This window comes from Mangifera indica, chromosome 12 (genome assembly GCF_011075055.1).
Source record: "Mangifera indica cultivar Alphonso chromosome 12, CATAS_Mindica_2.1, whole genome shotgun sequence".
NCBI lineage: Eukaryota > Viridiplantae > Streptophyta > Magnoliopsida > Sapindales > Anacardiaceae > Mangifera > Mangifera indica.
In genome coordinates, this window is record NC_058148.1 from 15,886,266 (window position 1) to 15,901,602 (window position 15,337).

Below are 15,337 nucleotides of genomic sequence, written 5' to 3' on the forward strand. Positions count from 1 at the left end.
AAATTTGAAGCTAGGATTCAACACAGTACTGCTGAATGAAGATGACAGGTAGTTACTCAACATGATCACGCAACATAGACCGTTAACAGCTTCTGAGAATCGCTATCTATGGTCTTTGTTGTTTATCCAAAAGGAGGAAACGCGATGGATTTTAAGGATGGGTATTGAAACAAAACAATTATAAATCAAGGGCTACTCGAGTGAAACAAAGCTGTCTATGGAAGCTACATCTGTTGCCAACCGGAGCCTGGATATTGTGGCGTGGTGGAACAGAGCAATTAGAATGGTGGGCAAAGCTGCCCCACCAACACGCGACTGCTCAAACCTAACCGTAGCCGTATGCAACCAGCCAACAACAGCCTCTACGCATTAATATATAATATTAACTAGCCTAGCACATGTGAACTCCACTCATTTCTGATTATATGTGTGATTGTCAATGTCATTGTAGCTGCTTCAGTTGAGATGGAGACTGCATTCCACCACACAATCCACTGGGCCAAGAAAAAAAAGATTCCAAAACCTGTATGTTACATTATTAGATGCTCAAGTATCTCATTCATTCATCTTTACCAGTGACAACTAAACGAATACAACCATTTCGACATTCATAGAATGTCTTCCCACCACATTAATCAACAATTCATAAGCTAAGAGCAGTGAAGTTGCAGCAATCAGATATCAGCACAATTTAACGAACTCACTCAGCTTACATTCACATAAAGAAACATCAAAACTAAGAAGCTTCAATACATGAACTTAATCTCAATAAAAAGCATACACTAATGATGAGCCGGCAAAAAAAAAAATCTAGCTTCAAATTAGTTGCATATATAGAACTGCATGTTTACTAGCTATGCAAAATATATATATATATATATATATATATCGTGTATTGTGGCTGTAAATCTACAATGCTCCAAGCCCCCCACCCCCCAAAAAAATTACAATAAAAAATAAAAATGTGTACAGAAAAGAATGAAACCCAGACCTTATACTTTCAAACAAGAGAAGATCTATAAAAAATCTATGGCCAACATGGGTAATTTGGAGAGAATTTCGAGGAAACTGTGATGCTCATTCTATGGATTAATGTTGCACTCTCTTAAATAATGATGATCATAATCTATATACTTCGCCCAGTAGATTCGGTATTTTGGTATGCCTATCTCAAGCCACGGTTTCATGTTCCCATTATAGTGTACAACAGCTGCTCTTTCAATGTCCCTCTTATTGACATTGGGATTGTAGCCAAGGCCCAGCACATGCCAATTTCGATCAAGGGGATGTGTGCGTTTCCAAAATGTTATAAGACCAGGAGGAAGTGTTCCCAATTTCCACAACTGCCTGTCATGATTCTGTAAAAAGAAATTGAAATAAGGCAAAACAATTCCAGTGAAGTCCTCAAGCATCACATTAATGGTGAAATTTGCATATGCATACTTCAGATGCAACCATCACATATGACTGCATGTCCATAAACGGCCCAAAACACAAACATAAAAGAGAAAAGCAGAAAAAAAGAAAAAGAAACAATCAATGCTTACTTCTAACTATAGTAATTAAAGGAACCTTTGCACATAAAATTAGTTATTGGTGCAAGAAAGTGTAACTAAGTCTATGATGCTGATGTGAACCAAAAAATTTTGCTACTTTCAGCCCCAAATGCTTGATTGGATTTCTAACAGTGACTACTAATGTTGAGAGGTTCCTAAATAGCATTGCGAAGGCCTCAGGGAAAACACAATAATCTAGCTGACATGCATGTAAACTCCCTACTGGCACTAAGTACAAAACTTATATTAACAGGATAAAAAAATTGAAACGTCCAAAGTTTTAACATTTACCATTGATTAATTGTTAAGAATCACACAATGAAGCCATAAAATGCAAAGTAGATACGTAACCCATCTTTTAAATTTTTTTATGTCATGCCTATTCTGCTCATCATTCAATCAAAGATCTGAAGCACATTGCTTACCAGCTTCTGCCATGTGTGATAAACTTCAGTAATGTTCTGCCTCCTCCATTCATATAAATCAAAGATATTCATTCCATATGCCCATCCACAAGCACGGGGGTCAAAATTCTTTGATATCAGAGGATTTGAGAAGTTCAGATATCTGTCAAACCGATGAAAGGTTTCTCCGCAAGTCTCTACAGCACCATTGACATTACCCTTCAAATCAATAGACCACAGTGCACTAAGATCCTTTTTAACTACTACATCATCATCTAAGAACAGCACCTTGTTGAGCTTTGGGAAGATCTCAGGTAGGTAAAAGCGAAGATGGTTCAAGATGGACAAGTATTTTGGGTTCCGGAACTTCAAATTTGCATCAGAATTTGCCCGATGTGCCCTGAAGTAATAGTCTATCATCGTTTGAGAAGCCAACTGTTTGAGAACGGGACTGTAACTTGCATTCAACCATGTAAATTCTTCAATGTTCTGAACCTGAATAGTGGCTCTGCCTGGTGGATTTACTAGAAACCACATTCTCATGGCTGCATAATTAAGCCTATCAGTAACAACATGGAAAACATGGTTTCCAGGGTGCTGCATAGAATACCATGAAATCAGGTAAGTTACACATGTCAAACAAAAGCAATACGTCTTAAATAGAGTGATAGTAGAAAGGAAAGGACAAAAAAAATTTGGTATCAGAGCATTGATTCTCAATTTTCTTATACTTGCTTTTAGGCAACTCATGGGAGAGATAAGTGTAGCCTCTGAAGAATAATGTATGCATTACCTTTGCACTGGCAATGGTGGAGTTTACAACAACAGCTGCTGCCAAAACATTGTCTGAGAAAAGGGCATAATGGAACAGCCGGGGATCTTCCAACTTTTCTTGATTCTGGAATTGCTGTTGAGAAGAATTTAATGTGTAGTACTCAGTTGTAAGGCGTAAGGGAAGGCAATGAAGGCCTTTGGGAAGTGTTTTTGCTAGTAACTGAGTCAAAAACAAAGCCTGCTTCTTGTGCACACGGAGCTGCTCCTCTGTTGAGTGGAGCATAGCCCGAAGCTTCTTTACAATAGCAGCACAGTCATCTTGAATCTGCTTTCCCTTGGCCAAGGATTGTTCCATTGCCTTCAATTTCTCGTAGGCACTGCATTAACAAATATCAGATTTAATGATAAATGCAGATCAACAGTCCAGCTAGGAACTGAATGATTAAAAGTTCTAAGATGTTACAAGTTTGCAATTCAAACAATGAACCTGGCAATAAGAACCTGAAAAACAGATTTCAATCAGGCAAAACAATCTATGCGCCTAAGAAGAGGACTTACGCCTTTGGCAGATCAGAATCTTTGGTTGCAACCCCAAGAGTACGTTGAACTTCTTTAATCCGCAGTCGGAGCTCCCTTATAAAGTTGGGATTGTTCCTTGTTGTAGGAAGTGAAAGATAAATTTTTGCCCTGATGAGTTGATCTTTAAGTTGACGTAACCGAGCATCTGGCACAACTGTTTGTTCAATCTGTTTCTCATTGTTGATCTTTACGGATTTTTTCTTATCTATGTTGCCCAAGTTTTGAGAGGAATCTTGTTTTTGCTGTGCCTCCTATTTGAAGAAAAAAAAAATTAAAATATGAAAATAACCAAAAGTAGGTTCCTCAGCCATTGTACATATCAAGGGGGAAAAGTCATTAGGATTCTAGTGCACTTAGAAAATCAAAAGGAACTAGGCATTATTTATTATCTTAAGTGGAAAAAAAATCATCTCCAATTGGATTTCACATGAACTTCCATAATTACTGGTTATTCAGTTCAAGTCCAGTAAAGGCTAAACTATTGAGGAAGGAAAAGAAAACTACTAAGTTTAAGAATACAGTTCCAATGACATATCATCTTGCTAAAGTTAATGTATGATAGAAATTTAACTCTTCATGCGTGGAAATTGAACAAGTTAAAGGAACAGCCTACTAGTGACTCTTGGAATTATTATGGAATAACTTAGAAGTAGTCAAACCCTTGTATGTGACTATTTCCAGCAAAAGAAGCAATCTAGTAAGAGGGAAAATTTTAAATTAGACAAAAAAAATAAAGAAAAGCTTCTAAATGACAACTAAACTACTTGCAAACTTACTAATCCTTTCACAATCACAAAAGATACACAGCATCCTATTTTTATATCCAACCCACAAATGCGCATCCACGACCTGGATGAATACATGACTAGTTCTGATTAGAAAATTGGAATAAAAAAAATAAATTACCGTATTTTGAGAGTCATTATCAGAAATCTGCTGCTCAGATGCCTTAATCTTGTCCTCAGCGTCTCCAGCACTTCTCTCAACATCATTTTTACTCTGATTCAGATCAGTGACCTGTTTGATGATATTATCTGCTTGAGACCGATCAACGTCATTTGTTGTGGACAAAACCCTAGCTGATTTATGCTCCCCTGATTCTGCTCATACAGCAAATTTAACCCATGAGATATACAAGTACAAAAAACTGCCAAAAACAATTCTAGAATTCACCATACATACAAAGAGAAAGAACGAAAAAGCTAACCAGAATAAACGATTCCAGTGGGTTCTTTAAGGGCAGTGGAAGATTCCTATATGCAACCAAGGGAAGAAAATGAGCTTTAGAAGGGATACTATAGAAAGATCTGAACTTTATGAGTAAGAAATGTAAAAATAAAAAAGAAAGGAAAAACCCATGAGCATAAATGTGCCTGGGGAAGAAGATTCAGATGGCTGGCATCACCGACAGTCTGAAGAGAACAAAAAATGAAGAAAGATTAAAACATTAATATTTTATCATGTTTAGAATGAAAAATGTGAAAAGGGAAAGTTGAATAAATTTACAAAAGCAGAAAGATCTTCGAGAAATTGGTTGCTAGCTGCAGAAACGAAGCAAACCCAGAAAAAATGTTAATTGAGGAAGAAGAAACAAGGTATGAAATTGAGATAGAAAAAGAAAAATAATTGACGAAGAAGAGAACATACAAGAAGAAGCCTTGAAAGAGGCAGAGAATCTATCAGTGTAAAGAACAATAGGAGCTATAACCGTAACACATAACATCAGCAACACCAAATTCCTGGTTTTCATCTCTGTTTCAGAAACAAAGAAGCACTTTTTGGTGAAGAAATCAGCCTTTGTTGGTTTTAAAAGAATGGGAATTTCATCAACAGCAACAGTATCATATTACACACCAATCTTTAACATTCGTCACCTATTTTTAGTCTCTAGATTTTCTGCCTCTGTATCTGTCACTGGGTTCACAAGTAAAGCAGTAGGATTGTATTGTATTTTATTTAAATTATATGTGGTGCGGAGAATGGGCAAGAAAGCGTAGGCAAAATTGATGACTCAATATTCATTACGAAGGAGTGAGACAATAACAAAACAAAACTATAACAGCTCCTTAATTTATATTTATATAATAACTAATTACGGTCAGCTGAGCTTAATTTCTGTATTAAAAGAGAAAAAAAACCAATTCAAACTTGAGATTATTTGAATTAGAGATAAAGTTATTAGAGAAATTATGGACAAGAAAAAATATGATATGCAGTATAAGAATTATAAAGAAAAAATAGAAAAAATAAAATTTATCAGAAAAGATGAATCTTTGCTGAAATTAAGTTGACTTAACTAATTAATAACTATCCTAACTTGAATTTGATTTTTTCAAAATGAATACAAATCTAGATAAGTCACCTAAGCTCTGATATAACCCAATTTATATTAAATGTGAGCAGTAATTAAGTCCAAAGGGAGAAATTTTATGCCGGAAAGAGCACAATACTTGTGTTTTCAGCATTTGACCACACAAAACTCAACTCTCACCGGTCACCACATTTACTAGATAACATATTTACAACACAGAACCCAACTGGAATTCTCATTTTCAAGTTATCTTTCAGCTACTTTTCTTCAATAAAAGCTGATGCATCCATGTATACTCTATAATTTTATTCTTTTTTATTAAGATTTGGCTAAGTGATGTGAGATTTGTGGGTAATGGTATTGGCCAGCAACCCAACCACCTGGCTAAGAAGTGTAAAATAATCTCATAAACCATCATGAGATGAAGTGTCGGCGGTGCGGAGAAAAAGGCTACCAAAGAAAGACTATCAGTTAATGACGCCTCTGCCTATAGCTGCTCTTAGCCAATGTGGACCTTCTCTCATTTATCCTTTCAATTATTATGCTTGTCTTTTTTCTAAGGGAAATTAAAATAATTACCCCAAAGATTAAGGGGCAAAACGAAATTACCCCAAACTTTTAACATTAAACGAAAATGCCCCAAAATTACGAAGAGACGAAAATGCCCCTCCACTCAAAATACTCCATAACCACGCGCACAAAAGCCAGACACACGAAAACAGTCCGTTTTGAACTCACGTTTCGCGCACTCGGCAACTCCGACTTGATCCGACGATTTTTCCGACTTTTCCGGCAACGACGATGGACAAAAAGGTTAGTAAAACAACCCTTGTCATCTCTTTATGCATTTCATTTCACAATTTGAGCGATTTGATGTGAAATTTGGGTGTAAATTGCGTTAGGGTTCGGTTTGAAATTTGGGTGTAAAATGCTTGATTGTTTGCTGATTGTGATGAATTATGTTAGGGCTTTTATGTTAGATTAGGTGTAGAGTTGATTGTTGTTGAAATGGAGTTTGAAAAACGAAGTTTGGAGGGTGAAACATGGCCACACGAATTCGGCAGTCACCACGCGAATGGCGCAGTGACCACACGAATTCGTGTGGTCAGAATTCGTGTAGACGGGGAGGTGTTTTGAACTTTTCAAACTTCGTGGACTACACGGAATCGTGTGGTTGGGGGTGAAACTGCATTTTTCATCGTGTGGTGGGCAATAATAGAAATTAGAAAACTTGGTGGGCTGGCAAACTTACGGTCAACCCCCCGAATTCGTGCGGTTGACTCACGAATTCGCGAGGTTGACGCGCGAATTCGCGTGGTAGACACGCGAATTCGCGTGGTGGGCGAAATTGCTGTTTTTCAAAGTTATCCAGCATGCGTTTTCTCTGGTTAGAATCAGGGGGGCAGAATGCAATTCTATTAAATTTTAGGGTTTTTTTGATATTTTCCATATGCGATTAAATTAAAATTTAACCATCTTAAGGTTTTTTGACGTGTAGAATTCGAATTTGATATCTATTTTTTAAAATAAGGCCTCTATGTATAAAATTGAATAATTTCTTCCATAAAATTTATATAAATTTAATATAATTGTAATTTAATTTTCATACAGGTAGCTGTACAAAAGAGGAAAAGAGACGAAAGCAAAGATGAACTGCGATTTCCTCTCGAAAAACACTTCAAGGCTCAAGTTACTACACGTGGATATAGAGATATTGGAGCCGTGATCAAAAAATTATTAACAGAGAGACAATTACAAATGTTTCGACGTACATGCTTCGGACACTTCCTAGAGTTGAAGGATAGTCGATTCAGTGGGGTCCTAATACATTCCTTCATCCTTCGAGCGGTAAATAAGGTGACTTCGGGAGAGGAGTTATGGTTTCGGGTTAACGACGTGGATGTCAGATTCAGTGCGTATGAGTTTGCTATTATGACAGGCCTTCGATTTAGTCATTTGGTAGATATCGACCTCTACATTCCATCGAAGGCTACAGATCGGATCCTCCAGACATATTTTCACGGCTGTAAATCAGTTACATATGCTGATTTGAGTCGTGTTTTCCAGCAGAGACCGTGGGGGGAGGATGACACTGATGCAGTTAAGTTGGCATTGTTGTTTTATCTTCACATGGGGTTATTAGGGAGTGACTTGAGGAAAACAATTCCCCAGAAGATATTACAATTAGTTGATCATCTGGATGGGTTTAATGCATACCCGTGGGGAGTACGAGTGTGGCAGATGACATATCGCTCTATATGCGATAACATCTCCCGAATTTCTATTGATTCCGGTCCGAAAAAGAAAAAGGAAAATCAGCTTAAGCAGTATGGCATTATGGGATTTCCATTAGCGTTTCAGGTAATTATGATATTTATTAATTCAAACAAAAAATGAATGTTTAAAATAAAATTAGTTTAATATGATTGTAAATATATACAATAATCGATTTATATTGATATTGCAGTTTTGGATTTATGAGACGCTGGACTCGTTATTTCGATGGGTAGACGAGTCGCCGTATATTGGAGCCGCCCGAATGTTGAGATGGCACACGAAGGACATTCCGGGATGGGATTCTATCTCAGCTATCTTCACTGGAGATCCAGTAAGTACTAATTAATTAAATATTAACATATACTCTGGATATGACAATAATGAATACTGAAAATAAATATCTTGTAGGATGATGTTAATTTTCCATTAGATTTATCTCCTGTTGAGAGAGATACGGAGTGGTATGAGGATATCATCCGATATACAGGGATATCGGATAGTCGATCTTCTTCGGCTTCAGGAGATGCACCATCGAGTCCTCGTGACGTCAGTTCTCCGATCGTTGCTCCTCCTCCTGTTGATGCTTCTGTTCAGCCCCCTCCCACGTGCCCGATTAGCGACCCTATCGAGGAGCTTATATCACCGGGTCCCGGGCCTAGGCCCGCTACCACTGAGCACATATCATTACATTGTACCTATGCCCTGGAAAATATGCTCGTGCCCATCGATCAAAACTCACTTCATGCAAGTATGCAGTTGCCTCAGGGTGCAAACGGGACAGTGACTTCATGACCTGTTGGAATTCAAATTCAGTGTACGCCTTGGCTGCTTTCCAATACATCCATGCGACTTTAGCATTCTTTTTGTACTTGGACCGCATGTTACAATGGAGATGGTGACAACAATAACCGTGATGCACACCAGGAAAAACTTCAGCCAATGCAGAAAATATGCTGACATGTCGATCTGAAATGATGGCCAACTGAGGTACCTCACCAATACAATCCCGCACCTTCGTTAAAAACCAGCACCATGTGTCATGATCTTCCCGGGGACCAATCCCAAAAGCAAGCGGATATATTTGATTATTCCCATCTAATGCGACAGCAATAAATAGTTGACCCAGATATCGACCCTTTAAGAAAGCAGCATCAATACAAATAACCGGTCGAATATGATGTTGAAATGCACGGATACTACAACCGAACGCCATGTAAAAGTATTTGAATCGATCCTCCTCATCCGTTAGTATATGTGTCACCGTCCCCGGATTACAACGCTCCAAATTAAGGCAATACTCTGGCAGCAACATAAATGACTCTTCCGGTGTCCCCCTTAATGATTGAAGCGCCCAATTTCTCGCCCGCCATGCTTGTGCGTATGATATATCAATTTTATATCGGTCGGCGATATCAGCAATGATCTCCTTCGGTCGATAAATACGATCAACTAAAATGAATTTGGTCCTCAAAATCTGCCCCAAAGCTCGAGCACCTGCTTGCCTATGATGAGGTAATATCTGATTTCTGCAACATGTGTGATAGCTATCCAAACGACGTAATTCAAAGCTATCAGTTTCTCCCACCCTAACTGCCCGTGCACGCCATTTACATTCTTTGTTACGACATTCAAGAACCCATCTAAGCGTGTCTGATTTTTTCACTCTAAATTGATATCCCCTACGAAGCGCGTCTTGAGTTATCGCATCAATCACATGTTGTTTACTAGGAAATAATGTACCAACTTTTGGAGAATCAGTATCCGTCGATGCTTTAGAGTTTCTAGATGTAGATGGTTGATCAGGAAAAGGTGGTAACCAATGAAATGCATCAGTAAGAACATTCCTACCAGCAAGATTTATTTCTGGAAAATAACTCATACCTCCAATATCGTTATTACCATAGGTCTTCTCTTCAATCTCTGGTTCTTCGATTGGAATATTATGTTCAACCTTTCCATTAAATTCACTCCAGTCTGGAAAAGTTGCTTCGCCCCCATTAAGGAATTCTTCTGCGTGATACAATGCATCAACGTTAACTTCATTTATATGTGCAAAATCTTCCTCTAAGAATTCTTGTTTCGGATTGATCTGGATATTTTGCATCTCTTCTACACCTATAGTTTGATTTTCTGGATAACTGCTCGACTCACCACCTTGAAAATCTTCATTCGCTTGTTGAGTCTCGTAACTATCATCAGTAAATGTAGTTATAACAAATACTGGAACACATTCTTTGAAGAGGTTAGATAGACCGTTAAGAACCTCAACATCCTCATCATTCGAAATTTCTATCGGAGCACCGTCGTCGAGATGTCTCGGTTTCATACTCAACTGAATGTTAAATATCCGTCGATCTATATTACACTTGTCGCTCACTATTTCGATTAATTCTTCGAATGATGTGTGTTCTGGGATTTTAATCAATTTCCTATTACCTCCAACATATTTTATAACATTATCACCTTTTTCTATCCAATTTCCCTCATATCTAATTGAAGCATATCCAGCCATTTAGAGTAATCCTACAATAAAATATATAATCAACATAAATAATACGACTGAAAATAATATTTACAGATGTCTATTACATAATTATACCTATTCTGTAATTCTATTATATATTGTGATTACTTAAATATATCATGTTTTGGCATTTTCCTTTAAAAAAATAATAATTTAATTTAAAAGGGTAGTTTTGGTATTTAAGAGGATATTTGGGGTATTTTTGTTTAAATACTTTAATATAAGGGTATTTTCGCTTAACTCCTAAAATTTGGAGCTAAATTGTATATTGCCTAAATCAAATATATAATCAACATAAATAATACGACTGAAAATAGTATTTACAGATATCTATTACACAATTATATCTATTTCATACTTCAATTTGACAAAATAATATTATTAAACATACCCTACTAATTTTTATTATTTTACTTATTACACACAACTACAATTTATTATATAAAATATCACATATAATTACATTATTAATAAAATAATAACGATTGAAGTAATATAATGTTATCCTATACTACTATAATATTTAAAGCATAACCTATCTAATTTTTATTATTTTACATATTACATACAACTATAATTTATTATATAAAATATCACATATAATTGCATTATCAATAAAATAATAACGATTAAAGTAATGACAGGGATAAATACCTCGTAATGACGAACTTTTCTCTTCACGCCCGAAATCTTGAACACGAACTTAATTTCTCTCTTCAGAAATCTCTCTCAGATATGTTAAAAATGAAGGAAGGTATGTGGTTTATATAGAAATAGAGGAAGGGCAGTTTCGGTATTATTTTGGGGCATTTTGGTTTAAATACTTTAACTTAAGGGTATTTATGCTTTGACCCCAAAATTTATGGTAAATTTGTTTATTACCCTTAAATAAAATAGTAATTTAAATTAGAAGGGTAGTTTTGGTATTTAAAGAGATATTTGGGGCATTTTCGTTTAAATACTTTAATTTAAGGGTATTTATGCTTTAACCCCAAAATTTGGGGTAAATTAGTTTATTACCCCACTAAAAAGGGCATTTATTTAAATTTCCCTTTTTCTAAGGTGTCCCTCACTCTCTCTTTCCCTTTGTTTTTACACTTTGCAGTTGATACAGGCATTACAAGTTATGGGGTTCAGTATCAGTCGAGTCCTCTCATGGTATTCATTTTCCATTAAAGGTTAACAGCTACTTTTTACAACACCATTGTTTTTTGTCACAATATTTTTACTGGTTGGTATTTATTTTTCAGAAATAGAATCTAGTTGGTAAATCCTCCAAAGCAGAAGAATAAGCCCACTCCATAGTACGTCTTCCTATGAGCTCTGCCAGTCTTTAAAAGCAGAAAACAATAAGAAAGACAGACAAAAAGACTGACTGTATCTGCAATTAGTAACTGCAAAGCACTGGTGATTGTTGGTCACACAATTTGAGGCTGAGTATGAGGGACATCATATCTATATTACATGTAATAAAAAATTTTCACTTTGTGCTTGTCACATGGTTTTTAACAAGTCAAGTTTCTTTTTAGCACAGTTATATTTATAAATAATTAGATGAATTTCATATTTATGAATAATATCAGCACATAATGTTTGCAGTGTTTGAAACTTTAAATGGAAGGCAAAAGAGTTCAACCAAATTATATCTTATACTGATTTCAATGAATTCAATATCTAAACCTGTCAAAACTTGTGTTCTCACCCCTGTTAATTTACCCGCTTTCCATATAAAAGAATAACAACATTATCCAAAATGAAATTCCTTGAGATGCATAGGACCTTCTGGGTTTCTGCATTCAATTGGACAAGAGATTGCCATCAGGTCTTGCTTTACTCCTGATTGTCATTATGAATGTCCCTGTAGCAAGTTGAAAGTCAGGAGGCTAAAACTTCAATTCATGGCCAATACCATCCTAATCTCAGAGGGATGGGTAATTGTGTTGTTTCATATGAACAAACACTTAGCTCATACTTTTGTTGGTCACTGCGATTTAATATCTGGCATTACCAGTAGTCTCCACAAGAACAAGAACCATTAGAGAAATGATGAAACCGATTCGTGTCTCTCACAATGATTTCCCTTTTCACAACCGTTGATGTAAACTTAAAGGCCGAATGACAATCACCACAAACTCTGATATTCTTCTTGATCTGAATAGGGGATCCAGGAGGTGTGCTGATAAGGGCAAATGCCAGAGCAAGCTTCTCACTATGTAACTGCAACTTCGCTTCCCTCTCCTGCTGGTCTGCATAGAAGAGCACATGGCTACTGTCTGGAACATAACCAATGGCTTTGATCTTTCTACTAATTTCCTCCCACATCTGAAGGATCTCCTCTCTCTGAGGATGGGCATCATCATTTGCCACAAACATGTGGACTGCATTCTTGGTCTCTACCCAACTACAAGCAGGTTCCTTCTTTACGCCACTCTCTTTCATCATCTTCCTCACTTTTGCAGCATCACCCAGTCTGCCAGCAGAGGCATAGATGTTTGCAAGCAATACATGAGGCCCTGAATCATGTGGATCAAGTTCAAAAACACGTTCAGCAGCATAAGCACCTAATTCCATATTCTTATGCATCCTACATGCACCAAGCAAGGCCCCCCAGACAGCTGCAGTGGGTTCTATCGGCATTTCTCTTATAAACTTCACACCTCGATCAAAAAGGCCTGCTCGACCAAGAAGATCAACAATTGTCACATAGTGTGATTCCTCGGGTTCTATTCCATATTTCTTCATCACTTCAAAATAATGCTGCCCTTTGTCCAAAAGCCCAGCATGGCTACAAGCAGTAAGAACACAAAGGAAAGTTATTTCATTAGGTCCAACTCCAATTCTCAGCATTTCCTCGAACCACCTCACAGCCTCCTTGCCTAACCCATGTTTGGCATATCCAATAAGCATTGAATTCCAAGAAACCACATCTGGTTTCACCAACTGATTGAAAACTTTTTTAGCATCCTCAATGTTGCCTGATTTAGCATACATGTCAAGCAGAGTGTTTCCTACAAAAGCTTCAAGTTTTTCACCAGATTTAATCACATGTGCATGAACCCATTTGCCTTGCTCCAAAGACCCTGTGCTGGCGAGAGCAGTAAAAACACTGGAATATGTGAAATGGGTAGGCTCAAAACCCTTTCTTAACATTTTTGAAAACGTCATGAGAGTAATCTCTCCTTCACCCTTCCTTGCATGGCCAGCAATCAAAGCATTCCAAGAAACATTATTCTTACTCTCTAGCTCATTAAAGATCAACCAGGCGTCATTCATTCGACCAAACCGAGCATACATGTCCAAAAGAGAACTTCCCACATAAACATTCCAATCGTAGCCAAATTTCAAAGAAAACGCATGAACTTGCATGCCAAACTTATCACTAGGCTTAGCTCCAGAAGCCTTCAACACACTGGACAACGTAAACTGATTGGGTTTCAGTCCAATGCGTAACATCTGAAGGAACAAAAGAAGAGCTTTTTCAGGTTGATCATTCTGAGAATAGCCAGTGATCAAGGCAGTCCAAGTAACCATATCTTTAACAGGCATGTCATCAAACAACTTGCGGGCATCATCTAAACTGCCACACTTCGCATACATGTTGAGAATTGTGTTGTGAATAACAAGATCCTCCTTGAAAACGGAACCAGATATATGGGCATGAACGATTCTTCCTTCTTTAAGTTTCTTTAGATGGGTGCATTTTTTAAGCAACTTATTGTATAAACTTCTATCGGGTTCCAAAGAGCCACGGTTAAGGAGGTCGAGAACATGAAGGCCTGTACCTGAATGTTGATGGCTCTTACGAAGAAGATCTTTAACTTGGATTATGGAGGAAGAATAGGAATCTTCAATTTCAGATATCTCAGAGTCAGTCAAAGTTGAAACACGTACAAGGTGTCTTTGAAATTGAATAAAGATATTAGAAGATTGACAAAGCCAATTATATTTAAACTTAATCATGGCTGTCAACTTGGACTGCTTAAGAAGCTCAAGTCTTGTAGAAGAACTTGAAAATCTGATATGGTCCAGATGAGACGTTGGTGCACTAGATGCTCTGATAAATATTGTACATATGAAAAATTTTCATCTACAAGCTATGGTAAATTTTCATCTACAAGCTGTGGTCCAACTTGATCATTCCAAAATGCTATGCAATGCAATTCTTACTAAATTTTCCATCAAACGCCTGTCAGTCACAATTCCAGTCTTGAGCCTCCACGACTCTGAGATTGCCTACACCACAATATATGTCTACACAAGAGTGTTTCTCTACAGCTTTCACAGCTTTAGCCTCTAAAAATGTTAGGAAGCACCTTATTCCCAACAAAACCTCGTCTTAAGTCTCTCTTAATCTCCTCATAACAACTTCGGAGTCAAGGCTGATGTTAGGACGAAGACCCCACCAAAATCCCACAGTGGTTTGGAATTTGCCCAGTTGAAGAGAGGTTACTCAGGTTTGGTCTTCCTCGGCAAATTGTTAGGAATCCCACATTTAAGGTTAGTTACAATTGGTTTTCTCTGACGCTATTTGAGCTGGCTTTTGAGATGGGGTGGATTAAACCAACACTGTAAATACCCAACATTCCTTACACCAAGTTACGCTCTTAAAATAACTGCCAAGGCTGCCTAATGCACTCTTGCAAAGATTTACATCTTCACAGGCCAATAATACCCGGGATTTCACACTGCCTATTCGGTAATATCTGATCCAATTGCCAGGGCTCGCTATGACTTCAACTTACTGCCTCACCTGCTGCTTTTCATTGTCAATTTACAAATAACCGCCCCAAGAGGAGGTGGGAAACAGATCAGTGCTGGTAGCATCATACAAGTATAGAATGCAGTTTGGCTAATCCATGCATCAGTGTACTTAGGATAATAAAGCTTCGTCATCTAAATTGCATCAATGCAC

The 15,337-nt window shown here is 37.2% G+C and overlaps 3 protein-coding genes across 5 annotated transcripts; 1 reads left to right on the forward strand and 2 right to left on the reverse strand.

Annotated features, from left to right (window-relative positions):
* Nucleotides 1-653: 653 nt before the first annotated feature.
* LOC123193687 (probable galacturonosyltransferase 4) lies at nt 654-5,336 on the reverse strand. Of its 3 annotated transcripts, none has more exons than XM_044606757.1 (10): nt 5,188-5,336; nt 4,961-5,065; nt 4,820-4,854; nt 4,669-4,725; nt 4,521-4,566; nt 4,220-4,413; nt 3,293-3,564; nt 2,754-3,111; nt 1,982-2,557; nt 654-1,358 (listed from the first exon to the last, which is right to left on the reverse strand). In XM_044606757.1, the coding sequence occupies exons 2-10, from the start codon at nt 5,061-5,063 to the stop codon at nt 1,083-1,085; spliced, it is 1,917 nt and encodes a 638-aa protein (XP_044462692.1). In that variant the 5' UTR covers nt 5,064-5,065; nt 5,188-5,336; the 3' UTR covers nt 654-1,082. The 3 variants fall into 3 exon arrangements, with proteins under 3 accessions (XP_044462692.1, XP_044462693.1, XP_044462691.1); XM_044606758.1 differs by having other exon boundaries at nt 4,687-4,725; nt 5,168-5,326; XM_044606756.1 differs by having other exon boundaries at nt 5,168-5,326.
* An 853-nt stretch (nt 5,337-6,189) lies between these two features.
* On the forward strand, nt 6,190-8,693 carry LOC123192154. Its single transcript, XM_044604596.1, has 4 exons — nt 6,190-6,437; nt 7,236-7,985; nt 8,092-8,232; nt 8,310-8,693. Exons 1-4 carry the CDS (start codon nt 6,426-6,428, stop codon nt 8,691-8,693), a joined length of 1,287 nt encoding a protein of 428 aa, XP_044460531.1. The 5' UTR covers nt 6,190-6,425.
* Nucleotides 8,694-12,055: 3,362 nt separating this feature from the next.
* Nucleotides 12,056-15,330, reverse strand: LOC123193689 (pentatricopeptide repeat-containing protein At3g24000, mitochondrial). The gene has a single exon (XM_044606762.1). It carries the CDS (start codon nt 14,383-14,385, stop codon nt 12,430-12,432), a length of 1,956 nt encoding a protein of 651 aa, XP_044462697.1. The 5' UTR covers nt 14,386-15,330; the 3' UTR covers nt 12,056-12,429.
* Nucleotides 15,331-15,337: the final 7 nt, after the last annotated feature.